General features: G+C 44.0%; 3 protein-coding genes across 3 annotated transcripts in view; 2 read left to right on the forward strand and 1 right to left on the reverse strand.

Moving 5' to 3' along the window:
• SLF2 (SMC5-SMC6 complex localization factor 2) overlaps nucleotides 1-8,988 on the forward strand; it is a 31,514-nt gene extending 22,526 nt beyond the window's left edge. Inside the window, exons 15-20 of the mRNA XM_054071766.1 lie at nucleotides 133-220; nucleotides 720-842; nucleotides 1,643-1,720; nucleotides 3,355-3,441; nucleotides 5,032-5,100; nucleotides 6,242-8,988. Of these exons, the coding sequence (XP_053927741.1) occupies nucleotides 133-220; nucleotides 720-842; nucleotides 1,643-1,720; nucleotides 3,355-3,441; nucleotides 5,032-5,100; nucleotides 6,242-6,277 (481 nt within the window). The 3' untranslated portion in view covers nucleotides 6,278-8,988. The remainder of the gene's footprint in view (nucleotides 1-132; nucleotides 221-719; nucleotides 843-1,642; nucleotides 1,721-3,354; nucleotides 3,442-5,031; nucleotides 5,101-6,241) is intronic.
• A 1,290-nt stretch (nucleotides 8,989-10,278) lies between these two features.
• On the reverse strand, nucleotides 10,279-17,864 carry LOC128852699 (endogenous retrovirus group FC1 Env polyprotein-like). The gene is made up of 2 exons (XM_054071721.1): nucleotides 17,043-17,864; nucleotides 10,279-11,834 (listed from the first exon to the last, which is right to left on the reverse strand). The coding sequence occupies exon 2, from the start codon at nucleotides 11,695-11,697 to the stop codon at nucleotides 10,447-10,449; it is 1,251 nt and encodes a 416-aa protein (XP_053927696.1). The 5' UTR covers nucleotides 11,698-11,834; nucleotides 17,043-17,864; the 3' UTR covers nucleotides 10,279-10,446.
• Nucleotides 17,865-19,862: 1,998 nt separating this feature from the next.
• SEMA4G (semaphorin 4G) overlaps nucleotides 19,863-26,790 on the forward strand; it is a 29,315-nt gene continuing 22,387 nt past the window's right edge. The window contains exon 1 of the mRNA XM_054070945.1: nucleotides 19,863-20,015. The gene's annotated coding sequence lies outside the window, so the exon portion shown is untranslated. The remainder of the gene's footprint in view (nucleotides 20,016-26,790) is intronic.

Below are 26,790 nucleotides of genomic sequence, written 5' to 3' on the forward strand. Positions count from 1 at the left end.
ATTCAGAAAATCCAGTTTAATAGTTGTAGGCACATTTCTGTCTCAGGAAGTCATACGTAGCCTCATGCTTTATAGAAACAATGTAGATTTAAGAACTTCTTGGGGAAATAATTTTTCTGAATTGCTTTTCAGGGAATTAAGACGACGTCTTAGCCTGGTGATAATTTCAAAGCTTCTTGATAAAAATCATAGTGAAATACCTGATGACTGTGACAAACAGGTACTGCGTGTGTATTGGCTGTGTATAATTTGAAAGTTCAGGAAATGTAATTATTGTTTGTTTTGTGTTTTAATAATGTGTGTTTTAAAGAACCTTGACACATGACCAGTTAGTAATTTTTAGTGTACATTAGTATTAGAAGTGTATTAGCACGTCTGTAACCTGCATGTTCTGCAGCCTTTAAGTGTAACATTGTTTATGTGCCTAAGCATTGATTTTGGACATTGGAAAGAGGCCTGTGCTACTTTCAGGCTTCCTTTTGCGTTCATGGAGAGTCATTCTTTGTTTTAGTAGGGTTGATCTTTTATTGAGGCAACCTACAGACAGTTTGGTTTGTGAATAGTAAAAATTACACAAAACATGAAAAATTCCATTGCAGTTAAAAAAAAAACCTTTTATATTCTTGTCTTAGTGGACAAACAACGTTGTATTTGGCACTCAGTTTCCAATTTTCTGTTGCCAGTAAACCAGCCCAATTTGTTAATGTTTTTATCTGTAGATGTCTCTTCTGCATCGTTTTCTCGTGTACATGAAACCTTCTAACCTCCTAAAGAAGATGAGAGAAGGACTGGAGCAGCAGAGTGACGACGGAGACCACTTTCCTACAGAACTAGAACAGGAGGTATGTAGCTGATAGTGCAGAGTTTGCATTTGTTTTCTTGTGCCTATTCTACAATTTTGAGAACATTTCTTTTAAGTTATATTAACTGAGGGCAGTTCTGTATGTGGAACTATACCTACAGATGAACAGCAACCAAATAGCGTATAATTAAATAATACTTCCACTCAGTTTTTATTACAGGCATAGAGGAGGGAAAGAAGTAGCATGTGGTGGAGGAAGCTGTGTCAGGCTGTTTTACAGACAGGGTTTCTGACTGGCTAGGTCACATGGGTGCCTGAAATCAGAGGACCATCCTTGCTCCCTTCTGGTGTAATCAGTGGAAGCTGTTCGATGCTGAGCCAGACTTTCACCTGCAGGCTTCAGAAAGAGATTTATGAATCTTTTATGAGACTTTTCTCATAAACAAGTGTTAGAAAGATTTAGTATTTCCATCCATCCAAAAACTGAATATTGGTTTGGTTATTGGAGTCTATCATGGAATCTCTTGGCAAGTATTTTGATCTGGATGTAGGTGTTGGGGGATAATAAAGACAACTGCTGAATTTAATTTTCAGTAATAAAAACCACAAAGTTTTGTAAGTTACTAAAGTAACTTAAACCAATGTAACACTGGTTTTAAATGTTTCTAATATATGAATGTGCTGTTTCTAATTAGTTATTTAGGCAAATGCGTAGACATACTTGTCTGTTGATCTTGGCTGTGGGAGGAATCATTCCAGAAAACTAAGACAGCGCTATATCTTGATGTGAAAAGTTATGATTGTGCTTTGGCTGCTAAAGTTCTTTTGATTTCTCTCCAGGCATACTACCTAATCTACATCCTCCTTCATCTAGTCAGTGAAGCTAGTTTCTTTGATGTTGTAAATTCTAATCAAAGGGTAAGTTACTTCAGTGGCCGGATCTTTAGATTTTTAAAAAGACTGTTTATCATGCACACTTTGTCTGTTTTGGTAAGAGCTATCATGTGACAGAAGATCGCCAGTGGATAATGGCACTGGGGGAAACTTTGTTCTGGGGCAAAGTAAATGCAGAAGAGCTTTCTCTGTGCTTAACTACAGCAAAGGAAACCTCTTCTGTGTTTTCTGCAAGTGGAACTACCTCAAAACATAAAGCCGTGTATAAGCAGGCATTTAATTTGTTAACCTTTCTCAGAAAGTAACTGGAGTTTAACTCAACACACATTCTAAGAAGTCCAATAATCCTATGAACTTCTGAAGTAGGGCTCAAATTTTTGTCTAGAGGAAAACCACTATGAAAATATCCAGTAAAATATGTTCAAACACATGATGGCTTTCTGTGCAGAAGTGCAACCGTGCAGCAAGTGAAAGCTAGAACTGTATGTTTTCTGTTCACTGTAGCGATAGTTCCTTTGTTCCATGGGATGTGAACACCTGTTAAGCAGTACCTTCTGCTTAGCCTTTCAGTAATCCTCTGCAGGTTTTTGTGATCATTTGCTGTGAGTTCCTTGCTGCAAGGTGCATGTGTACGTCTTCGGCCCCATGGAGTCACTCTTGGCCTTAAAGAAATCCGTCATGTTAACTGTCTGAAGAGCAGTAAAACAGTAATGTTTGGTGGTTTTGAGGCTTAAGTGTCTCGGTTTCCTTCTCAATACAAAAATATAATCACAGAGTAATCTGGAACAAAGTAATACTTGGTAAAGAAAATAGTTACATTGAGATGATCTGGATTTGCTTTTTACGACTGCCTTCCTGAAGATTTGTAGAGAAGTTGATCTTTTTTATATTTTTTTAATATCTTTATATTCCTTAGTGAAGAAAGGGTCTGTTATTCACTGAGGTGTTCACCATCAAGTGGCAAGAGGGGTGTGGCTGAATGTTGTGCAAGCTAGATTTCGTATAAAATCAATATAGCTGTTTAATTTCTGGTCCTCTTTCAGTTACATGGGGTAAATGGTCATGGTCTTGCAATACCAGCAAATGTTTTTTAAGTAGAATTTCAGCATGTCTCACTTGTTCCACGGGGCAGGGCCTCTTTGCAGCTGTTCATTGAGGGACTGAATACAGGAATTCTATGAAGCAATTCAAAGAACGCAATAGATCTTGGGAGCCATTATCAAGAGATTATGAAGTTGCAAACATGCTTTAATACAGTAATCAGAAATTTAGAGAGAAATAAAAGTTCAGGGCATAAACTTTGGATGTGTTTTACCTGCTCAGCCAGTTCCGATTTGTTTTGCTGATAAATGATCTGAATGACACTGCACTTGCTACTTTGGAGGCAGAAAGGGTTTGCAAATTAGCTACTAAGCACTTTAAACTGTGCTAAATAGCTCTGCTATACTTTGAAACTGTTTTTTTAAAAGCTCTTAGACTGGCTTACCAACAACTGACAGGATCTTCGGATCTTGTTTTCTTTTTTTTTCCTTCTTCCTTACTCTGTATTTCTGAAAAGAATTCAAACTGAAGCATATAATTTTTGAAATAATATTTGAAGAAACTTTTAGTTTTGACATGGAGGATGTAAATATCTGCACACTTTTCTCTTTATTTAGCAACACTTACTGAAGCTTTGTGGTGCCTTAGATAAGCACATAAAATGTGATATTAGGGAAGATGCAAGGCTGTTTTATCGAACTAAGGTAAGATTCTGGGTTTTTTTGTTTGGTTTGGGGTGGTTTTTAGTGTTCTTGATATATTGTTCTCTCATCTGAGCCCTGGAAATTCTGGGACCTCCTTGTGGCTTTGGGGTTTTTTTAATGGTTTCTGCATCTCAGTCATGGTTTTCCATCTATATATAACCATTTTAATGCAGCGAGAATACTCTTTTTGCTAACAATAGGACTTTTTAACAACTGTAAAATATTGGCTTGTCTTCCTTTTAGCCAGGCATTTCAACTTTCAGACCTGCAGAGTTGTTCTGTTTCTTTTCCTGGCAGTCACTGATTGCTGACTCTGCTTTTAAAAGCAATGGCCACATGCAGGGCAGGATACAGAGGACTGAAAAATGAGCCTGTCTTAATGCTTCTATGATTCTAAGGCTGGAAAAGACCTCTAAGATCATCAAGTCCAACTGTCAGCCCAACAACGCCACTGTGCCTACTAATCCATGTCCCAAAGTGCCACATGTGCACACTTTATGAACTCCTCCAGGGATGGTGACTCCACCACTTCCCTGGGCAGCCTCTTCCAGTGCTTCACCACTTTCAGTAAAGAAATTTTTCTTAATATCCATCTGGCATGTGTCTGTTTTATTTTCAAATTAATGACTTAGTTAACAAAGTTGTGGATTTAATCCAACGGTGTATGTGATGTAGCATCAGGCTTGCACAACTCCCTTTCATCTGGGGACTTACTAATAACAGTCTGGATTTTGTGACTGTCATGCTTTGCATGCTCTTCTAACAAGCCAAATCAAATCGGTGGTAAAGTGACCAAACTCAGCTTTGAAACACCTTGACTTCTTCACCTTTAAATGAAACGTTTGCAGTTTTGTGCACCCTTACCTCTCAAGAAGATTATTATTTTATTAAGGCAGATCAGTAGAGCATGGGTCCTTTTGACAAGTTAATTACTCTTGCCTTTGATTTTTGTATCTCCGGTCACTTTGTTTCTGTCACCCTTGCGCTCAGAGGGGAAAATCTTACTCTATTTTACCCCGTTGCTTCACTTGTAATAGCACAGTAACTTCCAGAGAACGTGACAGTGCTTGGTATAACACAGCATATGAAGCAAATCTCAGTTGTGAATGGCTTGGATTAAACACCTGCTTGTGTGACTGGTTATGAAAAACCAAGTTTTATGTATAAGGAATTAATTTCAGAAGGCGCTGCATAGTTGGCTTCTGTGACTGCAGTTGCAGGCTCCTTTTTTAGGTACAAACAGATTTGTGTAACAAACCTAACTCATTTGAAGTATATGGTGGGTGCTTGGAGGCCAGAGGCCTGCTTCCTGATTCCAAAACACTTAACTTGAGGAATCATCTGCTGGTAATGTGTTTGTGTGGAGTACATGACTTAGAATTCAGAGTCTCAAATTACAGGGATCTGGTTGGAGTTGAAGTGATGATACTTTGTGCCAGCTGTAAAATAATTCCCTCCCACTAAACCTTGGATATTGGAGTATCTGAGTTTATGTGGGTTTGGTTTTGAGGGAGGGGCAGGGGGTGTGATTTTGGCTTTTTTTACATAAACTAGATCAAACTGATAAACTAAATCAATCTGAATTTGCAGGTAAAAGACTTAGTTGCTAGGATATATGGCAAATGGCAAGATATGATACAAACCACTCGGCCTTCTCAGGTACAGTAATGAAACCTTTTTCTCTCTTCATATTGCAGCGTGCATTAAACTAATTTCTGAGTATTTGAAAATAGCCTGTTGTAAAGAGATTTCTTTTTTCTTCATAAATGGCATAGCTGCAGAATACCCTCGGTTGTACTAGAACAGCTTTTAATTAAAATTCTGTTTGCTGCCTTCAATAAAACCAAGATTTCATCTTTATACTTAAAAAAGTGCTGCGTCTATAAATGGCTTGTATAATACACTGAAATGCTAGTAGTGAGTCAGGTCACAGGGCCTGTCTCTGATTATAGTTATGAGCAGATGCTTCGAAAGGACATTGGGGCAGGGATGCAGGGAATGCACTTCCTTCTGTGGTCTGGCAGCGTGTGACTTAGAGCCTTGGACTCAAATAGTCTATCCTCATCCATTTAATGGCTCTTCATAACTCCTCCCCCTTTGAACACATGAAATTTCAGGCAGTGATTAGGAGAAGCCTATCGTGCTCTGTAAAAGTATGCAGTTGTAAAGTAAATAGTGTTGTGATTGGCCTTTCACTAATATTTACCTTTATGATATTTAGCTGGCCTTGGTGGAATAGGGTGGCTAATATCTACTGATATCTGAGTTCAGAGCTGTTTCTCGCAGCCTAGAGTTGTAAGGGTTCTTTTGTAATGTGATAAGGCCAACTGTTTGAGTCCTGTCTTAGAATATAAAGCTACCTGTCTTGGAAAATTTTAGCTTTCCAGTAATATATGTATCACTTAAATAAAATTTAAATTACACATATATGTTTAGTATTGATTTCAGTTAAAAATTGTGTAATCAACCACATGTCTGTAAAGACTATTAATCGCTCGCAACGATGTGCAGAAAAGACATAATTTGTAGTGTGTTTCTTGTTATAGAGGGGGAAGAGAATTGGAAACTATCACATGGCTGCAGAAGCTACTTAGCAGTTGCTGAAAGTTGATAACAAAGTAGCTCAGAGTTGTTTTTTCAGAGATATTTGGAGTTGATTCACATGGGGAAACCGGTATGTGTTTCCGAATAAAATTCTAGGGACTTGCAAGACATTGTGGTGATCTTAAGCACTTGCCGACTCTGCTTTCTTCTGTCATTGGTTTTCTGACTTGTTTACTATTTTGTTTTCACTCTTTAGGGAAAACTGCATGACTTCTGGGAGCCAGATTCATGAAACTTTGCCTAGTTCAGGGAAAGTAACAGGAACAACTGAAACCAAGGAAGACGTAGAATGAATGGAGCTTCACCTTGATCAGAACAGAAGAAATCTGTCACCTGAGTTAGAACTCAAGCTTGATACTAGAAACACAAGGATATATTGAATAATATTGCTTTTACTGCAAGTACACTACTTCAGAAAAATTAAAGTGAGTAAACTGAAAAAACCCAGCTCTTTCTGAATTGGCTGGAAATATTTTATCGTATTGAGAAAACTTCCCTCAGCTTTCATTTCCATTGTTAATCACAAGACATATTTGAAAACCCTATCTATTAGTTTTCTTGCCAGCACACACCTGCAGGCATTGTTGTAGGAGGGCTGGGAAAGAACAGCCATGTGATATGGAATGTGAGTGCAGACACAGTATTAGACCTCCCCTGATGTGAGCAGGTGAGGAAGAACTTCAGAACTGGGCTGAAAACCAGAATTGCTCGCACGTGTTAATCTACACAGCAGAGTTGGTAAGACCCTCCGGTGTCTCTAAAAGTACAAAATACAGTGGTTGCGTGTAAACAAGTGTGCTGGTGTTCACTTGAGGGCAGAAACAGAGCTTAAGAGTGGCTGCACCCAAACAGGCCAAATGGATGCTTTTTTCTTTTGTGGTTGTGTTTTATCAATAACGAAATAGAACTTGTTATTGCAGTGATTAAATCATTTTAACTTTAATTCCTCATCTTTAGACATTAATTTATTTGTGCAGTGAATGTGACTGCACAGGAAGTGATTCTGTAAGAGTCAAGTTATAAACAAGATCTCATTACGCCAGTAGTATCATTGTACCACTCTTTAAGAAACTAAGTGCATCTATACTGGTTATCAGCCTTCAGCACTTTCTCTAAATGGAGCAAGTACTAATCCTAAAATACCAACTCAGTGGAGATTTGAGGAGAAGAGCATTTGGGCCACGTATGTAAAAGCTGTGAAAGCCATGTGAGGTCTAGTTTCTGTTGTGTGAAGTCGTGCCTCGCACACAGTCTGTACGCAAAACTCCAAGAGCTGCTTATGAAGTAATCAAAGGAAGGTGTGATCTTCTTTTGTGCTCTCCGTGCAAATGCCATCCTTTCAATCTGACACTGTCGTTTGTCTGTAGGATGTGGGTGTATATGAAGAGAAAGTTAGTGCTGGGTAGAGGCACTAACTGAGAGTGTCCCGTAAATTAGATTTTTAATAATACCAACATGTATGTTTTATAATATGTTTTATTGTAGATTACCCTGTCTTGTCTGGTGTGATAAATTCCCTACAACTTCTATGATGAGGATGTAAAATAAAAAAAAAAAATATCCCCCCAAAACTTGAAACTTAAGTGTTTATATTGCAGATATAGGAATTGTTATAAATGGACATGTCGTTTGGAAAAGGTATTTTATTTGAAAATTCATATTAAATGTTTTGTCTCTCATAGCAAGCATTGGAGTTGGCTGAGACTGCCGTGTCTCTGTGCCCTTCACAGGATAAGCAGCTTAACTCTGTTCAAACAGAAGTTGTGCTAGTGGCATGTTCAAAGGGGGGATAAATCCTTTTTTTTTTAATCTCAAGATGTTATTTAAGAGTAGGAAGAATCTACCTCAAAGGGTACCTTTGTTTGGCAATAGAAGGGCTTTACGCTAGAAAAATTGACATAGTGTTCTATAGGTGCGGCAGAGCCATCTTTTGCCTGTCTGGCATCCTATCAGCCATCCCTCTTGAATATATTGTATGTAGTTTTATTAATGTTTATTTTTTTTTCACTAACGTTGTATAAAGTTTAAAAGACTTGCAGAATATGTTTACTGTATGTATGTGTATATATTTTCTTACCCTGTAAAGTTGAAGTTGTTGTCCTGTAAATTTTGGAGAAGGAAAGGGGAGGGGTTTAGATCAACACCTTTTGTACTGCAGTTCAAAGCACATTGAAACTGCTGAGGTTTTTTCCCAGGTGAAAGAACCACTTTGATATTTACTTTTATTTAATAGAACAATGAAAAAATAAAACCAGACTTGCTTTTCTAATTGAATGTCCCTGGACAGAATGGGCATGCCTCAGCTCTGTTCCACACAAAACTGGCTGTGGGTCCTGTTTTGGCCTTACGGCACATGTTGTTGTGATTTTTCAGTTCACAGTTGATTAGCTTGCTATAAATGGAGAAAGTCTTGGAATCGTTCTTAGCTCAGCCGGTCCTGTGTTTTCATCCTTAATGCCTGTGTATACATTCTGGCGTTTTCCATCTCTCTCCCCCTCCTGCTTTGTCTGGACTCTTTTTCTTCCATCTGTTTGGTAGCTGAGTAATTTGAGCAATCCTTCAGTTGCTTAAGTCTGGCTGTGGGCTGAATTGGCGCTCATCAGCATCCTTACAGAGTTGATCCCAAAGCATTGCTGCCGAGTCGGTACAAGGAATTGCTGAACCGAGCACTGCTTCAGGACTCCTGCAAATGAAACGGCAAACCCGGCTGCTGTGGTGTTTTGCCGGTTTGTTCACTGGCCTCCAGCCAGAAGTTACATGCGTTGGGAAAGGTTGTGTGTACAGTCCACGTCTTAACTGCTTTGGTTGTCTTCAGATAAGCATTTTGCACTGAGGTTCATCTTTTGATACTATGTTGGCTGTATTAAGAACCATGTTGTTTCATTTTGTGTGAAATTAGGTGCACTTTATTGCAGTAATCACAGACTTATATTAAAGGCTGAGTATAAAATACGTATTTGTGGCTCTTTGCCTTTTTTTTTTCTGACAAGCCTCTGTATGGCTTAAAAGAAGCTTTTAGCATCAAGTTGAGGGAACCTGCCAGTGGACTATTTGCACATCTCATATTCTCACTGTTGCTATTGTGGAACTTTGTAATGGAGGGGGATTTTGGCAGTGATTAATGACTTGCGGGTAGGTCTGGCTGAAGGTCAGTAGGACAACGGACGCTTCATTGATGCGGTGGCTGCAGGAGCGCTCTCAAGTCACTGGTGCTGGTAGTTGAGCTGAGAATATCTTTGGGAAAAGCAGATGACTGGAACAAACACATGAAGTGTGCTGCTGTTATCAGTGGGGCAGCTGGTGAGATTGCTGCATGATAGGCTGTTAGAGGTAGCATTTTGATGTGGAAAATGACCTTTTTAATAATGAGGGATGGGTACTGCAGTGTTAATTCTCTGAGCACAGAACAGACAGGTCTGTCTCCATCAAATCCATCAAATGCTCAGCGTTGTCCAGCAGCTCTAGATGGCCAAGCCCGGGGTGGGCATGGCATGTGAGCTGCGGGAGAGACTGTGCTGTCCCTTGGAGATTGAAGCAAGTACTTCTAGATAGGTGGGTTACAGAGGGGATTGTTCTGCTGACCCCACACTAACAGGAATACTTCAAGCCACAGTGTTAACATTGCTCTTGTATGTTTATTTTTCTTCTTTCCCAGGAGAACTCTGTGTGTAGTGTAGTATCTCTGGCTTGGTGAGTCAAAGACAGACACGATCTAGCAGCAGGTATTCTTTATTGCAGCGCCGGGCACATGGGGGATCACTCCTCCGAACATGTGCACCGTATCACAAATACTGCCTGCTTTTATCTAGCTCAAGTATACATATTCATTACTTTTCCCAGAACTCATCCACATATTCATGATTTTTCCAGGAAATCAATTTACATATTTAAATGTCCTTGCGCAGCCGCAGTCCTATCCCTTGGTGGTCTTCAGGGGTCTTCTGGTGGTCGAGCATAGTCTTCCTCACTTGTCCTTTCCTTGAACCTCTAGCTTTTGCATCTGCGCAGTCAGCTCCTTAGCTCACAATCCTATGTATTTCCCTTTTATGGTATTAACTGACCACAGTCCGTTTGCTGAGTATGCATGGTTCAGGGATAACAGGAAATTAGCACAGAACAAAGGACAAGGCCAAATACACACAATTTCTACATTTGGCCTTCAGTGTATAAAATGACAGGATACATTTGGCCTTCAGTGTATAGAATAACAGGATACATTTGGCCTTCAGTGTGTAGAATAACAGGATACATTTGGCACACACGCTGAGTATATAGTGTCCAGGTAATCATGCAATACTTAAACAAAACTAATGCAACTATTATATCTCTAAGTGGTCCCTCCATGTTAAATCCCTATATCAAGTCCCCCCTTTTCTATGCACATTGCAAATTCTTTTGCAATTACACAACCCCCTTATTATCCAAGGTTCTGCTAAAATACCTTCCTGTTTCTACCTGATGTTTTAGTTTATTTTTCTTCCAGGCCTCATAACTCTCGGTAGTCCGTTGGCCGCAGGATAGGACACACTTAACTGATATACAAACTAATATTACTAAGATTACAATAACTATTATAGCAATGAAGGCCTGCTTTAGCCACTGTAAATTAGGCAACCATGAGGTGAGTTTTTTCCACACTTCTTGGAATCCCCAGGTGGTATCATCTTTAGTTACCTCATGTAGTATTTTTGTTTGTTCCCATATTTCACTTATATCTGTAGCAATTCGGCCACTCTGATCTATATACATACAACAACTCGTATTTATAATTGTGCATACTCCTCCTCGTGATGCTAATAGCAAATCTAATGCCATCCTATTCTGCTGCACTACTTGTGCTAGACTGTTTATTTCAAGCTGTTGTGCTTGTATTGCATCTACGGTTCTATTTTCAATCTCTTCTACTACAGCTGAAATATTTACTATCGCTTTTTCAAGCTCACTCACCCCCAACCATGGGAGAAACCACCTAGCAAAGGAGTGAAACGCTGTTTGCCGTTTTACTAAGGGATTTTCTATTCCTCGCTCAATTCTCCGAATATGAGTCTGGAGCCAACCTTTTGACAGATAATCATGGATGGTTATATTTGGAACCACTGCTCCCAAAGTACACGTCCCCGCCCAATTTTCAGGTAATACCTTCCATGCTGTATCATTACATAACCAATACCATCCCTTTCCTTCTGGGACTGGCCAAAGTGTAGTATTAATAGAGATGGAGGCTCCAATGTAGTTGGTCTCATGGCATCCGGTGTGATTTCCTACATAAATGGTATTCCCACACCCTCCAACTTTATCCATTCCTTTGGCTGGATTGCACCTTTGCACACATTTACAATAAGGTTCTCTTACTGAGGGGCTATGAATTTCTAAAGGTTGAGTTCTGTAAGTACAGTTAGGCCAAGAAGTGTTTTCCCAGAATGTTTTCCATGACTCATTGCCTGGTATAGGAATACCTATTAATGAGATTCTTTTCCCACTATATTCTGGCATGTGTGTACATATCCAGCAGTTTGTCTTATTTAAAACTCGTGAGATACCTTCTGTCAAAGAAAGGTGTATATTTAAATCCCACCGGGCTTCAGTTCCCCCAGAAATTAATATAATCTGGAGAATCGCAATCTGGTAGGTCCAGCAAGGGTAGTAGTCCATGGTTTTGTTGGAGCTTTCTTTATCTTTGAGTAATGGATCCAAGCTGGTTGCTCTTTAATCTTCACCGCGGTGAACGTTGTCAACAGCACTTGGTATGGTCCTTTCCACTTCTCTTCTAAAGGGTGTCCTGAAAAATTCTTTACATATATATAATCACCGGGTTCAAAGGCATGAAGCGGCTGATCTAATCCTCTTGCTCGAGTTCCTAAGACATTTTTATGAATTTTTGTTAACTGTCTTTGTAATGATTTCATGTACTCGTACAAATATCCTTCCCCTATCTGAGTTAATTCCTCACCCTTAAACTGAAACTGATATGGTCTTCCATATAATATTTCAAAAGGACTTAAATTTTCCTTCGTTCGAGGTTTAACTCGTATCCTGAGCAATGCTAATGGTAAGGCCTGTGGCCAGGTCAAATTCGCCTCCTGGCTAATTTTTGCTATCTGTTGCTTAATCATGTGATTCATCTTCTCTACTTGGCCACTTGCCTGAGGCCTATAAGGAGTGTGCAACTGCCAATCTATCTCTAATGCTTTCCCTACCTGTTGAACTATCTTAGCACAAAAATGTGGTCCTCTATCTGAGGATATTGTTGCTGGGATCCCGAAGCGGGGAATAATTTCACTTAGCAATATCCTGGTTACTTCTCTTGCCTTATTAGTCCTACAAGGGTATGCTTCCGGCCACCCTGAAAAGGTGTCTGTCAAAACCAAAAGATATCTGTACCCCCCTTTTCTTGGGAGTTCAGAGAAATCAATCTGCCACTGTTGCCCGGGATAATTCCCTTTGCCAATTGTTCCTAGTTTTAACCGGCTAGTTGTATCTGGGTTATTCCGTTGGCAGATTTCACATTGTTGTGTCACCTGCTTTACTGTAGTATATAAATTGCGTCCTATTATTCTTTTGGTCAATTCTTTGTATAATGCATCTGCTCCCCAATGTGTCTTGGTATGTTCTGCCCTTACCAATGGCCACGTCATATTGAATGGTATTACAATCCGGCCATCTTCCAGCTGAACCCACCCTTCTGCTCCTTGCTTACCTTTTAAGTCTTCAATCAATTTTAGATCCTCTTTTGAATATTTAGGTGGTTGCTCAAGATTCATTGGTTTACCGCCCGGTATCAAAGCACAAACCTGGGCTTCCTCTGCCACTCGCTTAGCCTCATTATCAGCTAATCGATTTCCCACCTCTGGATCTGTATTCCCCTTCTGGTGTCCTCGGCAATGCATAATGGCCACTTTCTCTGGTAGTTTAATTGCTTCCAGTAATCTTAATATCTCCTCCGCATGCTTAATTTGTTTCTTTTGAGTCGTCAATAGTCCTCTTTCTTTCCAAATTGCTCCATGTGCATGAACTACTCCAAATGCATATTTTGAGTCAGTCCAAATGTTTATCTTTTTCCCTTTTGCGAGTTCCAAAGCCCTAGTAAGGGCAATTATCTCTGCCTTCTGTGCTGAGGTTCCTATAGGAAGAGGGTTAGCTTCAACTATTCGTTGGGTCGTGGTTATTGCATACCCTGCTCTACGTTGTCCTTGCTTTATAAAGCTGCTCCCATCAGTGTACCATGAGTCCTCAGCATCCTCTAGGGGAGTCTCCTGGAGGTCTGGGCGGCTTGAGTAGGTAGCTTCGATGGTTTCTATGCAGTCGTGAGATATTGGCTCTTCCCGAGCTCCACTGAGAAAAGAGGCTGGATTCACAATGTTAATGACAGTTATTTCAATGTCATCCTGTTCTACCAATATAGCCTGATATTTCAAGAACCTTTGGGGCGAGAGCCAATGGCTTCCTTTCTGTTCTAAGACTGCTGAAACAGTATGAGAGACCATCACCGTCATCTTTTGCCCCAAGGTGAACTTTCGGGCCTCTTGGATGTTAATTACGACTGCAGCTACCGCACGCAGACATCCCGGCCATCCTTTGCTCACCTCGTCCAGCTGTTTGGAGAAGTAAGCCACCGCTCGCTTATAAGGACCGAGCTTCTGAGCCAATACTCCAAGAGCCATTCCCTGTCTTTCATGAGAGAATAACCAAAACGGTTTAGAAACATCAGGTAAACCAAGGGCCGGAGCCCTCATCAGTTCCTGCTTGAGCTGTTTAAAAGCATTTCTTGCTTCAGTGGTCCAGTCTATCTTAGATTGGTTCCTTTTCAATAGTTCATACAAAGGTTTCACCATTACACCATAGTTATATATCCAAAGGCGGCACCAACCTGTCATTCCTAAGAATGTTCGTAGTTCCTTTGCAGTTTGGGGTTCCGGGGTGCGACAAATTGCCTCTTTTCGCTCAGTTCCGAGTTCCCGTTGTCCTTCCGAGATTTCCAGTCCCAGGTATGTTACTCGTTGCTGAATTATCTGAGCCTTCTGTTGAGAAACTCTATATCCATTTAGTCCCAGGAAATTAAGGAGTTCTATAGTCCATAGAACACATTCTTTTCTAGTTTCTGTGGCTATTAGGAGATCATCCACATATTGCAATAGAACCCCTTTGTCATCCGGAGGGATCCATGTTTCTAGATCTTTAGCTAATTGATTTCCAAAAATTGTAGGACTGTTTTTAAACCCTTGGGGTAATACAGTCCAGGTCAATTGTGTCTTTCTCCCTGATTCGGGATTTTCCCATTCAAAAGCAAATAGCTTCTGACTTTCTGAAGCCAGCGGTAGGCAGAAGAAGGCGTCTTTAAGATCCAACACGGTAAACCAATGTAACGTGTCTTTTAACTTGGTGAGTAACGTATATGGATTGGCCACTACAGGATGAATGTCCTCAACTATTTTGTTAATCGCTCTCAAATCTTGTACTAATCTGTAACTTTTCCCATCTGCCTTTTTGACTGGTAATATAGGCGTATTATATTCTGATTCGCATTCCGTCAACAAATTATATTGTAGAAACCGATCAATTATTTCTTTGATTCCCTTCCTGTCTTCTAACTTCAAAGGGTATTGTTTAATTCTTACCGGCCTTGCTTCTGATTTTAACCTAATTGTTACGGGGCTAGCATTCTTAGCCCTTCCTGGTATTTCACTAGCCCATACTCCTGGATATACTGAATCTAAGACTTCTGTGGGTATTTCTAAGTGATGCTGAGTCTGTAACAATGCCAAACTTAGAACTTCTACTAATTGTCGTTCTTGTACCTGAAATTTGACCTTTCCCTTTTGAAAAACAATCTTTGCCTCTAATTGTTCTAATAAATCTCGTCCTAATAATGGCTTCGGGGAATTCGGTAAATACAAAAACCTATGTATTCCGATTTGTTTTCCCAATCGATAGTTAAGTGGTTTCAAAAAATAAGCCTTTTCTGGTTGCCCAGTGGCCCCAATTACTGTTATGAAATCCTTATCTTTTGGCATTAGCCTTTGGTTTAGTACTGAGTATGAGGCTCCGGTGTCAATGAGAAAATCTACTTCTTTCTTTTCTTCCCCTAGCTCAATTTTAACCAGTGGATCTGCTAGGGTAGATTCCCCCGGTCCTCTTCATTGATCTGAACTTATTTGGGCTAATACAGGAGGTCTTTTGGTTAATTTGGGACACTCCCCTTTCCAATGTCCTATTTCTTTACAATAAGCACACTGGTTTGGTCGTAACGTTTGACGTGGTTCCCTTTGTCTATTCCCCTGTCCCCTGCCTCTTGGTCTTTCTAAGGCTGCTACTGTTGCCTCCGCAATCATTTGTCCCATTCTCTGTTTACTCTGTTCTTCCCTATTCCTGTAAATTCTCCATGCTTCCTCCAGTAATTTTTCTAAGTCCCTAATATCAGGTTCTTTCAGTTTCTGAAGTTTTCGCCTGATGTCTTCTGAGGATTGTCCCAAAAACAAGGACACTAACTGCTGCTTCCCCGTATCGGACACCGGATCTAAAGTAGTATATTTTCTCATTGCTGTCCTCAGTCTGTCGAGAAACTCAGTGGGGGTTTCTGCTAAATTTTGCTTGATTTCATACAGGTTTGACCAATTAACCGCCTTTGGTACGGCAGTCTCAATGCCTATTCTGATCCACTCTTGGTATCTTTTCAACAATCGATATTCTTGATCATTATTTGGATCCCAATTAGGATCGTCCCTAGGTACGTGGACTTCAACCGTACCTGGGAGGGTCCCAGCCGTAATCTGGATCTGGACTTGAGTGCGGGCACTCTTGATTATTAATTGTTTTTCAGTCTCCGTTAGTGCATCTAACATTAAATCTATATCTTTCCAGTCAGGGTCTTGATTCTTAATAACGAGTTCAAATCTCTTTGCCACCCCTTCGGGGTCATCCCGATATCCTTTTACGGTCTCCCGCCAAGTATCCAGATCACTCATTGAAAAGGGGATTTTAATTCTGGTAGGTCCTGCTGTCCCCACTGCCTGCCGTAATGGGGCTTGAATTATTGGACCCACTTTGCTCCGAGTACGAGCTGTGATAGGGGAAAAGCTCGCACTACCAGGAGTATCATTGTTTACTCCTTCACCTGAGTTCTCTGAATTTTCATTCTCAACTGACTCTCCTGATGGGGTAGGGGGTCTAGGTCTGGGAGGGGTAGGAGGTCCAAGAGGGGTAGGAGGTCGGGGCGGGGAAACATAGTCCTCCAGTCTCTCTTCTACTTCCTTAAGTTTTATGCACCTTTGTCCTATGCTACAAGCCGAGCAACATCTCTTTAACTTGCCTCCGTTTTTCTTCTGCTCTTTTTCTATAGCTAACACTAAAGGGTCTTGGGGGGCTAAATTTATCCCGCATTCTTTTTGCCATTCTGGATGATTTCTTAGGGTGAAGAACATATCTGCATACATTACTTCATCCCATTTTCCTTCTCGCCGTAAAAACAACATTAATTGCAACAGGGTATTATACCGCAGGGTCCCATTAAATGGCCATTTTTCGCCATCCTCTAATTTATATAATGGCCACCATTGATTACAATACTTAATCAGCGTTTTCCTATTCACATTCCCTCCCGGAACTCCTCCAACGTCTTTCCAATGCGCCAAAACACATCCTAACGGGCTCTTCTTCACAATTCCTCCACTCTGCCGTCCTCCCATTCTTATACTTTTACACTATACACCAAACAGGACACTTCTTACAACAACACAAACCTCCCACAATCACTAAAATCACTCCTATGATAAGGACCCAATACCAATAAGTTTCCAAAACCATTAATCTTGTCTCTGAATTCGTTATCCAAACCTTTTTTCTGAGCCAAAGCAAAACAAAACAAAACTAAGAACAAATATTATTTGAACAACCCGAAAACAAATACGATCGTATAACAAATGCTATCCCACATAGATTAATTCTATGTCTTATGGAAAGCTACCCAAATGACCGGTCCCAAAACAAACATTAAAGAATACCTGTGCAGTTTTAGAGCGGATGGAGTCCTTGTCTGCTCCTGCAATGATCCGGGTGAGGCGAGGAGTCCCTCCGAGAAAATCTCGGGGGTACCCAAGGGAGTCCTGTTCTCAGCGGGTCTTGCAGCCGAGCAGAGATGGTCCCATCTGGGGTGCCAGATTGAGTCAAAGACAGACACGATCTAGCAGCAGGTATTCTTTATTGCAGCGCCGGGCACATGGGGGATCACTCCTCCGAACATGTGCACCGTATCACAAATACTGCCTGCTTTTATCTAGCTCAAGTATACATATTCATTACTTTTCCCAGAACTCATCCACATATTCATGATTTTTCCAGGAAATCAATTTACATATTTAAATGTCCTTGCGCAGCCGCAGTCCTATCCCTTGGTGGTCTTCAGGGGTCTTCTGGTGGTCGAGCATAGTCTTCCTCACTTGTCCTTTCCTTGAACCTCTAGCTTTTGCATCTGCGCAGTCAGCTCCTTAGCTCACAATCCTATGTATTTCCCTTTTATGGTATTAACTGACCACAGTCCGTTTGCTGAGTATGCATGGTTCAGGGATAACAGGAAATTAGCACAGAACAAAGGACAAGGCCAAATACACACAATTTCTACATTTGGCCTTCAGTGTATAAAATGACAGGATACATTTGGCCTTCAGTGTATAGAATAACAGGATACATTTGGCCTTCAGTGTGTAGAATAACAGGATACATTTGGCACACACGCTGAGTATATAGTGTCCAGGTAATCATGCAATACTTAAACAAAACTAATGCAACTATTATATCTCTAAGTGGTCCCTCCATGTTAAATCCCTATATCATTGGGTTTGTGTTTTGGCTGGTTGGTTTGTTTGCTTTTCTTTTACTGATGTTTAGTGGATGTGCCTATTTTCCACTGGAAGAGGCAAATTGAAGAGGGTGCTGCTGGAGATGACCTTCTAGATTCTTGTTCCTTGGGCTTATGAGCTCTTGAAAAACATCATCTTGCCTCAGGTTTCCCAGCGGGAAACGCCTCACTGTGCCAGAGGGACAGCTTTGGGCGCTGGCAGGTCTGAGCTCGTTTCAGCGTCCCAAAAAAGAGAAAAGACTCTCAGGACTGGCTGGGCAACGTGTGGAGAGTCAGCCCGGAAAGCTGAGGAGAGGCTTGGAGACCATAAAGGAGCCTCGGCCGCTGCTGTGGATTCTACCCTTGGAGCTCCGAAGGAGCTGCCCAGAGAGGTCAGGCAATCATTAGTGGATTGAGCTCATTCCTTGTGGTTTAAGTTATCAGAACACTCTTAATGATGTTCAAATTGCCGTTTTCCCATCTTTCCCTCAGGCTGTGAAATACCTTGATGTTTTGCCTTGTGGATGTTTTCCCATCTTTTCTGGTGGGGCCCCTTCTTATCTGGTATTGAAAAAAAGCTTTCAGTGCTGGGGAAAGCGTGGGCTGCTGACAGGGGAAGGATCTACGGGAAAGTAAATTCCTCGAAGGGCTTCTCCTTGTGGAGGTGCTTTTAGTTTTGCCTGGCTGCTGCTTTTTTCAGCCAGCACTGCTTCGCCTTTGCAGTAAAGAATTTGAAGGGGAACATTAGATCTGGTATCAAAAGTAGGGCTGGGTGGTGAGACAAGAAAAACATTCGCAGCTTCCCATCTTGATATCTTGGTCTGGGCGCTGAAAGTTGGTCCCCATACTCACAAGCTGCTGGCTAAGATGTGTTTTCAAGTGACTTTTAAGTGGCATTTGGATGTGTTGTACACTCCTGAATGCCTCCCCTGTCTCTACAGGGTGACGCGCTGCTTCCCTGCTGCCTCCCAGCGCCCTATGGGGAAGTCATAAGGGAGGGAATGGAATTGTTCCCTTCATGCTCATCAAGGCATCTTTGCCATCAGCCTGAGGGGAGACCCGAAGCTTTTTAAGGCAGGTTTGGCCTGTATGGTGTACAGGGGAGGGCTCCTGGCCGCAGGGTATGGGGCCATTTTCACACACCCTTTTCCCAGCGCTTCCCTTTGGGTTTGCATTCACGGCTGCAGCCGCCTGAAGCCGGGTGAGCGATGCTCCTTCCCTCTTGCAGAGAAAAGCAGAAAGGGTAAATAGATTTTTGCTGCTTTCGTGCTGCCGGCGAGTGTCCTTCACCTGAGCTGTGAGTGCTGTGCGCTCGGGCTCAGCTTGCAGATTCCATGGCTTTGCCTTCTAGGCTTGGCCTTTTTTTTTATTCCTCAAAGCCTGCTTGGAGATGAAAGTCCTGGGTTTTGGCGGGAGCAGGGGTGTGTGTTTGTGTGTGTGTCCTTTTCCTCTCCAGGCTGCCCACCACGATGCTGCTGGAATGAAAATAGTAGCTTAAAGCTGCCAGGCTCGGTGGTGGGGAGAAGATGGCTGGGCATTAAGTTTCATGCTTTATTCACACTGCAAGCTTTCTAAAGGCAGCATAAATCATGCAGGGCGGTTGTGGGCTCTTCAAGACAGCATCGTTCAGGCTCTCAGACACATTGATCTGCGTGCTGGAAACTGAACCTCTCCCCGTTGCCCTAACACAAGCTGCAGGAAGGGGCCTGGCAGATGAGGATGCCGAGATGCTGCGCTGTGTATCGGCTCTCCTCTGCGTTTCTGGAGCGCTGCCTGCCTCCCCTGTGTACTAACCTATTTTTTTCAGTATTTTGGGCTCCAGCTTTGTTATGGTAAGCTTTGCACAGCACAACGTGTTTTTCCCTACAGTTGATTTTTTCTTATTAGCCCATTTTTCCTCTTGCCCTCATTCTGTTTTCCCCCACGATATGCGAATGCAGTTTGCTGAGAAACTGTGTCAGCCTTCCTCGTAATTAAAAGTCTGGCAGGAGCCAGCGCGACAGTCATTTTGGAGATGACGCTTCCAGTTTGGTGCTGACAGCAAGCTGGGGTTCTGCAGCAGGGACTCAGTGCTGGGCATGACGGGATCTTCTCCGGCTGAGCAGGGCAGGGGAACCACAAGGAGCCCAGCACAGGAGAAGTGAGTACCCTGGGTGCATCTCAGCTTGGGAATGTAAACTGTTTCCTCTTGAAAAGCAGCTTCAGGAATGGTTGAAGTTTGGATTATATCACAGGTTTAGCCCTTTGGGAGGGAATCTGCATGTGTGTGCATAGGATGGGAACAAATTGCAGTGGTGCCAATTCAGCTGCGTCTCCAGCTTAGAAATAGTTGTAATGTTGGAAAGTACGGTGGAGAGACCATCAAATGGCCTAAAAAAGGATGAATAGAGGCAAGTTATTCAGCAGCACTCTCTAATCTGACTTCAGATGCCATAGTTCTTTTGTTAGCAGGAAGGCTCAAAGCAAACAAAGGAGACAGGAGCTGGGGATCTGCTTGCCTCAGGGTGTTGTGGATGCTAAAAGCTTAGAGGTTCAAAGAGCATTTTGTGGCAGAAAAATCCATCAGGGTCTATGAAATCGGAGTGGCCAGCCCTGGCTGAGAGAGATACAGGCTGCTGATGCCTGGAAGGTGAAAGCAAGTGTGTCTCAGGCATCTGTCCTGCTCTTGTGCCTCCTCCCAAGAGCTGGGGTTTTGGCCCAACATTGCCTTTACGTGAATGGCTGAGGATTTCATGTTGTGTCTTCTCGTTGTTTCCAAACTGTCTGTCACGTCCATGGTTGTGTCCTTCCTTCCCCTCCTGAGACAGAAGCTGCTGTTGAAGGTGCTGCCAACCCTTGCTCAGCAGGAGCTTGGCGAGGTGTATGGGATCAAATGTCTTGTGTGGCTGAAGAAAACCCAGTCGGTTTTTTTGATCGTTCTAGTGACACTGCAAGCAAAACTAGGAGAACAAGTCGTGTGGTTCAGGAGAACAAGCTGTGTGGTTCAGGAACTCCAGCAGAACACAATAACACCCAACCAACCATACACCAAAGCTGACCTCCTTCCTCTCCTCTCCCATCCCATCCCAAGATGTTCTCAGCTTGTGGCAATGTAAAAATAAGGGCATCTGCGGAGATTTTTTTTAAAAAAACATCCTTCCTATGTGGTATCTTCAGAAGAGAGCACTGTGTTCAGTTCTGGAGTTTTCAGCACAGGAAAGGCACGGATTTGTTAGATCGAGTCCAGAGGAGGGTCACAAAGATGGTCTGAGGGCTGGAGCACCTCCCATATGAAAAAAGGCTGAGACAGTTGGGATTGTTTAGCCTTGAGAAGAGAAGGCTCTAGGGAGACCGAGCAGCCTTCCAGTACCTGAAAGGGGACTACAAGGGAGCTGGGGAGGGGCTCTTTATCAGGGAGTGCAGGGATAGCAGGAGGGGTAATGGTTTTAAGCTGAAAGAGAGGAGATTTAGATTAGATGTGAGGAAGAATTTTTTTACTGTGAGGGTGTGGAAGCCCTGGCCTGGGTTGCCCAGGGAATCTGTGGCTGTCCCATCCCTGGAGGTGTTCAAGGGCAGGTTGGATGAGGCTTTGAGCAACCTCATCCAGTGGGAGGTGTCCCTGCCCATGGTAGGGGGGTTGGAACTGGATGATCTTTAAGGTCCCTTCCAACCCAACGCATTCTATGGTTCTATGACGACTTTCCCTCTCCAGTTGCTGTGTCAGATTTGCCTCTTGGGGGCAACCTCGCACCGCTCCAGCTGGGAGTGTGGCTTCTGTCACTGCAAAGACAAAAGGGAGTTGGACGAGCCTGGGAGCTGATGACTCACTGCGCATCCCTGGCTGCCTTTGCCTTATCAGATCATTTTTTTGGCAATCGAGGTCATTATTTGCTGAAAGGATTTAAGGAAAGCCGTCGAGGTTGACTGTGGCTTTTCAGAAATGATGCCATCAGTTCTTGAAGGTCCCTTTCCAGGCTTGGATTCCTTCAAAGTTTTTCCTGCCCTGCTGTCCTTCGCAGACAGGGTGGCATGGAAGGATGTGTGTTTTGCAGCTCCAGTTTAATGGATAGCGCAGAAGTCTGTATGAGGAAGGTTTACAACTATCTTCCTGCTCTTCTTTTGTCCAGGATCCCTTGGACTATCACTAAGCCTATCAGCCAGGCGATACAGGGGAGATGGCAAACAGTTTTAGCCCCACTTTCCTGAGCAGGCACCTTGTACAAACCCCATCCATAAATAACCATTTGCATTTATTTAAAGGGCGTTGAGGTATACGGTGGAATAAAGGGAGTATTATTCACGCTTCGTGCTGTGGTTCCTAATGGCACTTTACACGCTGATATGACCTACAAAGCTCGTTGTTTTGTGCCTGGAGTTCTCCAATGTTGTTCTTACCCCGAGGGTTAGAAATGACAAGAATAAACAATGATGATGGGTGTCTGGCAAATCCCCACTCCCTCGCCTTGGAAGTGTCCTTGCAAGGGAGCAGCTTGGTGACATTGCTGGCCCAGGCAGAGGGGGAGGCAGCATGTTTGTCTGGCTGCCAGAAGCGAACGGGACGGCCTTCACGTGAGGTGGATTTATCCATATTCCCGTTTAAACTTCTCCCTGAAGTGCAGGGATGAAACCAGGGCTGAGGAGGGAGGTTGGCCTGAGCCCAACACATACAGGACCCCTTAGGAAAACACCTGCAGGGGTAGCTGGACCGAGTAGGGTTAACCATGAACCCTGGAGCTTTAGCGGGCAACCAAAGGAGGGGTGCAGGACTGTTTCTGCCCTGTGAAGCACTGAGTCAGCCCTGCTGGGAGAGCAGCTGCTGGCTCCAGCCAGCCTGGGCGCTCGGACAGCAGTGACCACTTAGCTCTTTAACCCGGCCCTCCGGCACTCGCTCTGCTGACTTTGACACTGGCCTCTTTAATAGCTCCCTCTTCTTGCCTTTTTTAATAAAGGTAAATTAGCTGTATGGAGGTGCAGGAACGTGAGTCAAAGAAATTGAGCTGACTCTCGAATGTACTATTTGTACAGAGCAGTGCTAAAGCACCAGGATGTGATGAATGCAGCCTGCTCAGAAAACACCTGAGGACAAAAGCTGCGTGTAAGGCATCTCACTGCAGCTTCCCAAAATCTGATTACGTAGGGAGACAAAAAAAAAAAAATCAAGCTTTGGAATACATTAACTCAGTTGAATGGTACAGGGAGACGGTACCAGCAAGGAGCAAATCAATTCCCGAAGGCTGCAGAGAAATTTCACTGAGTTGGAGCTTCAGAGCTAGGTTGGCTGCACTTAGAAGAGTTACGTTTCACCTGAAATATTTAACACTGGGCACTTGAAATGCTCTTTGTATCTAAAAAGCCCACCAAAAATCTCCCTGCAGGGAGATTTTAAAGAAACCTTGGGCTCATGCAATGCTTTCCATGGGTGAACCCAGAATCTTGGTGTTTGCTTTTTGCTTTTTTTTTTTTAGAAAAAAAAAAAAAGAAAAGCTTGGGAAGGTTAAGGCTCTGCCACCCTTTCCCCCCCACCCCGGGAAGCAAAAATTACCATGTAATGAATGCCGGGCTGCTTTGGGGGCATGTGCTGATAGATCTGCTGTTAGGAGGGAGATGTTTCCATGGCAAAACCGTCATCCTAAATGGCACTGCATCTCAGCAGCGATATGGCAGTGGCCCCAGGGACTGTCTTGCTGGTCCATTCCAAGCATCCTTCTGGAGAATCTGGAAGCACAAAGACTTGGGGGGATCAGGGCAGCTCACTGTGATGCTGCCCACCCCGCGCTGCAGTGCCAGAGCTCTGTCAGGAAGGCTGTCAGCTCGGCGTTTTTCTGTCCTTTATGACTTTAAAAGAAAACTACAACAAAAGATGAGCTTGAAATAGCTCATTTTATCTCAGCAGACAAATAACTTGCTTTGAGCATCTTTGTCACTCAGGCTAAATTAGTTTTAGATGTTTTTAATGATCGGGTAACATTTTTCAGCTGCCGATTCTGCAGCACCCTGCTGGGGAGAGGCCATCTGTACAGACCAAGGACTCTGATATCGTGGTTGTTCTTCTGGACATTTGTTTGGCGTTATGATTTGATATGTGATTCCCTGCGGTAGAGATGTTTTCAGCTAAATTTACGACTACAAGTTCTTTTCTTTGCATAAAGAGATCTGTTTCCAACTGGAGCTGGGAGACGGGCTGTGTGTGGAGCAGCAGGAGGTCAGGGATGTAGAGGAGAAACTCTGGGAGATTGAAGGTGACAGTCCAAATCCTATCTGCGCTAAAGGTGACATTACTATAGGGCCAGAGGGATTTTAACCTGTTATTTGTTACCCCTACCTTTCATTTCACTTGTCATACGCAGCGTGGAGAGCTGTGACTTGCAAAATGATCCCAATGGGGACACCATTTGAGATATCAGCCACGCTGGTCTCTTAAAATCCGTTTTTCCGAGGCAAGCAAGCTCTCTCGTTCATTCCTGAAGGCAGCTTTTAAGCTGCTCGCCTTCACAGTCTCTGGGTTTTGCGGCACTTTTATGAGATGTATTTTTAAATCCGAGCTCATAAATTTTGGAAGCTCCTCTCCTTCCCCCACCCCCTCGCCCCTATCAAAGTGTCACAGCCAAAGAAAAATGGTGAGAGTGATGGATGTGCCCAGCTCTGGCTGCCAGTGCTCTGCCTGTGTGCAGGGGTTATTTACTGCCCTGCTTGAGTTGTTTCTTCTTCGGTGGTGGCGATGGCAGCATTGGGGTTCCGTGCCAGGGGAGAAGAAGCAGGCTGCCCACCAGCCAGCCTGGCTTCGGGCTGGAGCAGGCAGGGCTGCGGGGAGGCTGCTTGGGCGTGGGGGCTCAGGTGGCTAAAAGGTGAAATCACAGGGCTGTGGATCCTGGCTGGTGGCTTGGCCCAGAAGGTAGGTGCAGGGGCCATTTCAGCCACCTGGCTTTAGCTCTGGAGGGTACGGGTTTGCTCATCTGAAGAGGCAGCTCTTACAACCCACTGGCGTTTCCCCAGCCCTGTGCAAACTCAGGGATGAGTGTTGCTGCTCTGGGCAGTGTGTGGCAAGAACATGACCTGTCACACGTGAGAAAAAGTGGGGGCCTGTGCCCCAACCACAAAAACAGGTGGAGAGACCCCGGGACTCTCCTGCCAGGCTGGAGTCTGACCGCTTTCCCTGGGAGCAGCTGAGGTGATGGGTAGAGGGGTTGCTGATGTCCAGGTGAGCCAGCCACTTTTCCTGGGGCTGGACCTGGGTCTGCTCCTTCTCTACCTGTAGCCACCTTGGTCCTGCTCATGCCCCAGAACCAGGACCCCACATCGAGCCCTGAAATGCCACCCTCATCTCTCGCATGGGATTCCTGACAGCTGCTGGCATTTGTCCCCATGCTGCAGGAGCATCCTGAAGCACCCCTGCCCAGTTGAAAGGCAGGTCAGAAACCTGCTCTCCTGCAGTCTTGCCAGCCCTTCCGCACAGGCGCGCTGCTGACAGATCCCAGGCCAGGGACATGCTCTCCACCGGCTTGGAGAGTTTTGCAGACAAGCAAACCAAACCCCCTGGCTCCCTGTGCAAGCCCCTGTCCTCCATGAACTCCCGCATGTCCCTCGCAGCCAGGCTTGTGGTAACGGATCGGAGGCTGTTGTGACTCAACTGCTTCTCCCCTGAGAAAATCCAGCCTGGCATCACGCTCAGTTCGGTGGCCAGGGCTGCTGGCACCTGGCAGCCTTCATCAAAAAATGGCTTCGGGCAAAAAATCCCCACTTCCACTGCCAGACACTTAGAGAGGAAATATCCAGGATAAGGTCTTGCAGGAAATCAGGGCAGCAGCTCCATTGCTGTCCCGAACTATAGGGAAAAGTTCTGTCCCTACCCAAAACTGAGACCTGGGCTGGAGTGGCTGCAGCGAGGGCTGGCTGCTCGGCTGCCTTCTAGCCTGCCCCTGCCTTTTTCCAGCTCCTTGTAACTTTCTCAGACAAATTCGTCTGCAATTGTAATTTTCCTTGCTGGCTCCCAGCCCAAAGAAACAGTGGTTTGGAAAGTTTGCTCAATGACTTGAAGGGAAGAGGCTCACGAGCCTTTCATGCTCTGTGCCCAACGGAATATTATTTTTTCCCGTGGCTAATCTGCAGAGCATCACGCTTGGCTTGACAAGTCCATAATGCTCTCCAGAAACAAAGCCAAGCCTGGTGAGCATGTGCTCAGCCGCTGGGAAGCCTCAAGTGCTGCCGCCGAGCTTCAGGCATTGCCAGTGGGTCTTTCCTTCTCTCTCTGCTTCATGCAGTGCTGCCAGCCCAGAGCCTGAGGCAGGCAAAAGGGACGAGATAAAGGGTGCTGGAGCAGTGAGACAGACCCCATGGTGTGGGGCTGGTCTGCACGCTGCTGGGCTTGTCTTCCACAGAGCCAGGCAAAGCAGCAGCGCCGGTCTCACAGCGTGGTTAAGGAATGGAGGGGCTTGGAGAAAGGCTGTTTCGCTCGTTGTTGCATTCTCACGTTGAAAGGGAAAGGTACTTGTTTTTCCGCTGGTGGTTTTGATGTTATAACACGCCTCTCAGCCCAGTGTGGGCTGGCACGGCTTTAGCATGAGTTTCACAACTGTTGCGGGTTTCATAAATCCCCAGCTCCTGGAGTGCTGTGATTTTGTTACTCCCAGCTGGTTTTCAAACCAGTCTGTAGAGCAGCTCAAAATGGTCAGCTGCACAGTGCCTCTCAAACCACAGAGGCTGGCAAACACAATTCCAGATGCTGGAGTTTTATCTCACTCTTTTTTTGCCCATGGTGAGGGAGAGACAGGCTGCAGGCACCGCCAGGAAGGAGACAGACCTGCCCAGGGAAGTGGTTTCCTACCAAAGGCTGCAGATCCCGGTTGGCCCCATGGGTTCGATAGTCAACAACACCCCATCAGTGCTGCCCCTCATCAGCTGGGGTCTTTGTGACACACTGCTGCTGTGGTGTGCAACCC

Source organism: Cuculus canorus, chromosome 7 (genome assembly GCF_017976375.1).
Source record: "Cuculus canorus isolate bCucCan1 chromosome 7, bCucCan1.pri, whole genome shotgun sequence".
Taxonomy (NCBI): Eukaryota; Metazoa; Chordata; class Aves; order Cuculiformes; family Cuculidae; genus Cuculus; species Cuculus canorus.

What these genes read in the sequence shown, in the direction of transcription:
- LOC128852699 (XM_054071721.1), bottom strand. Translation starts at nt 11,697, where the DNA reads ATGGACTACTACCCTTGCTGGACCTACCAGATTGCGATTCTCCAGATT.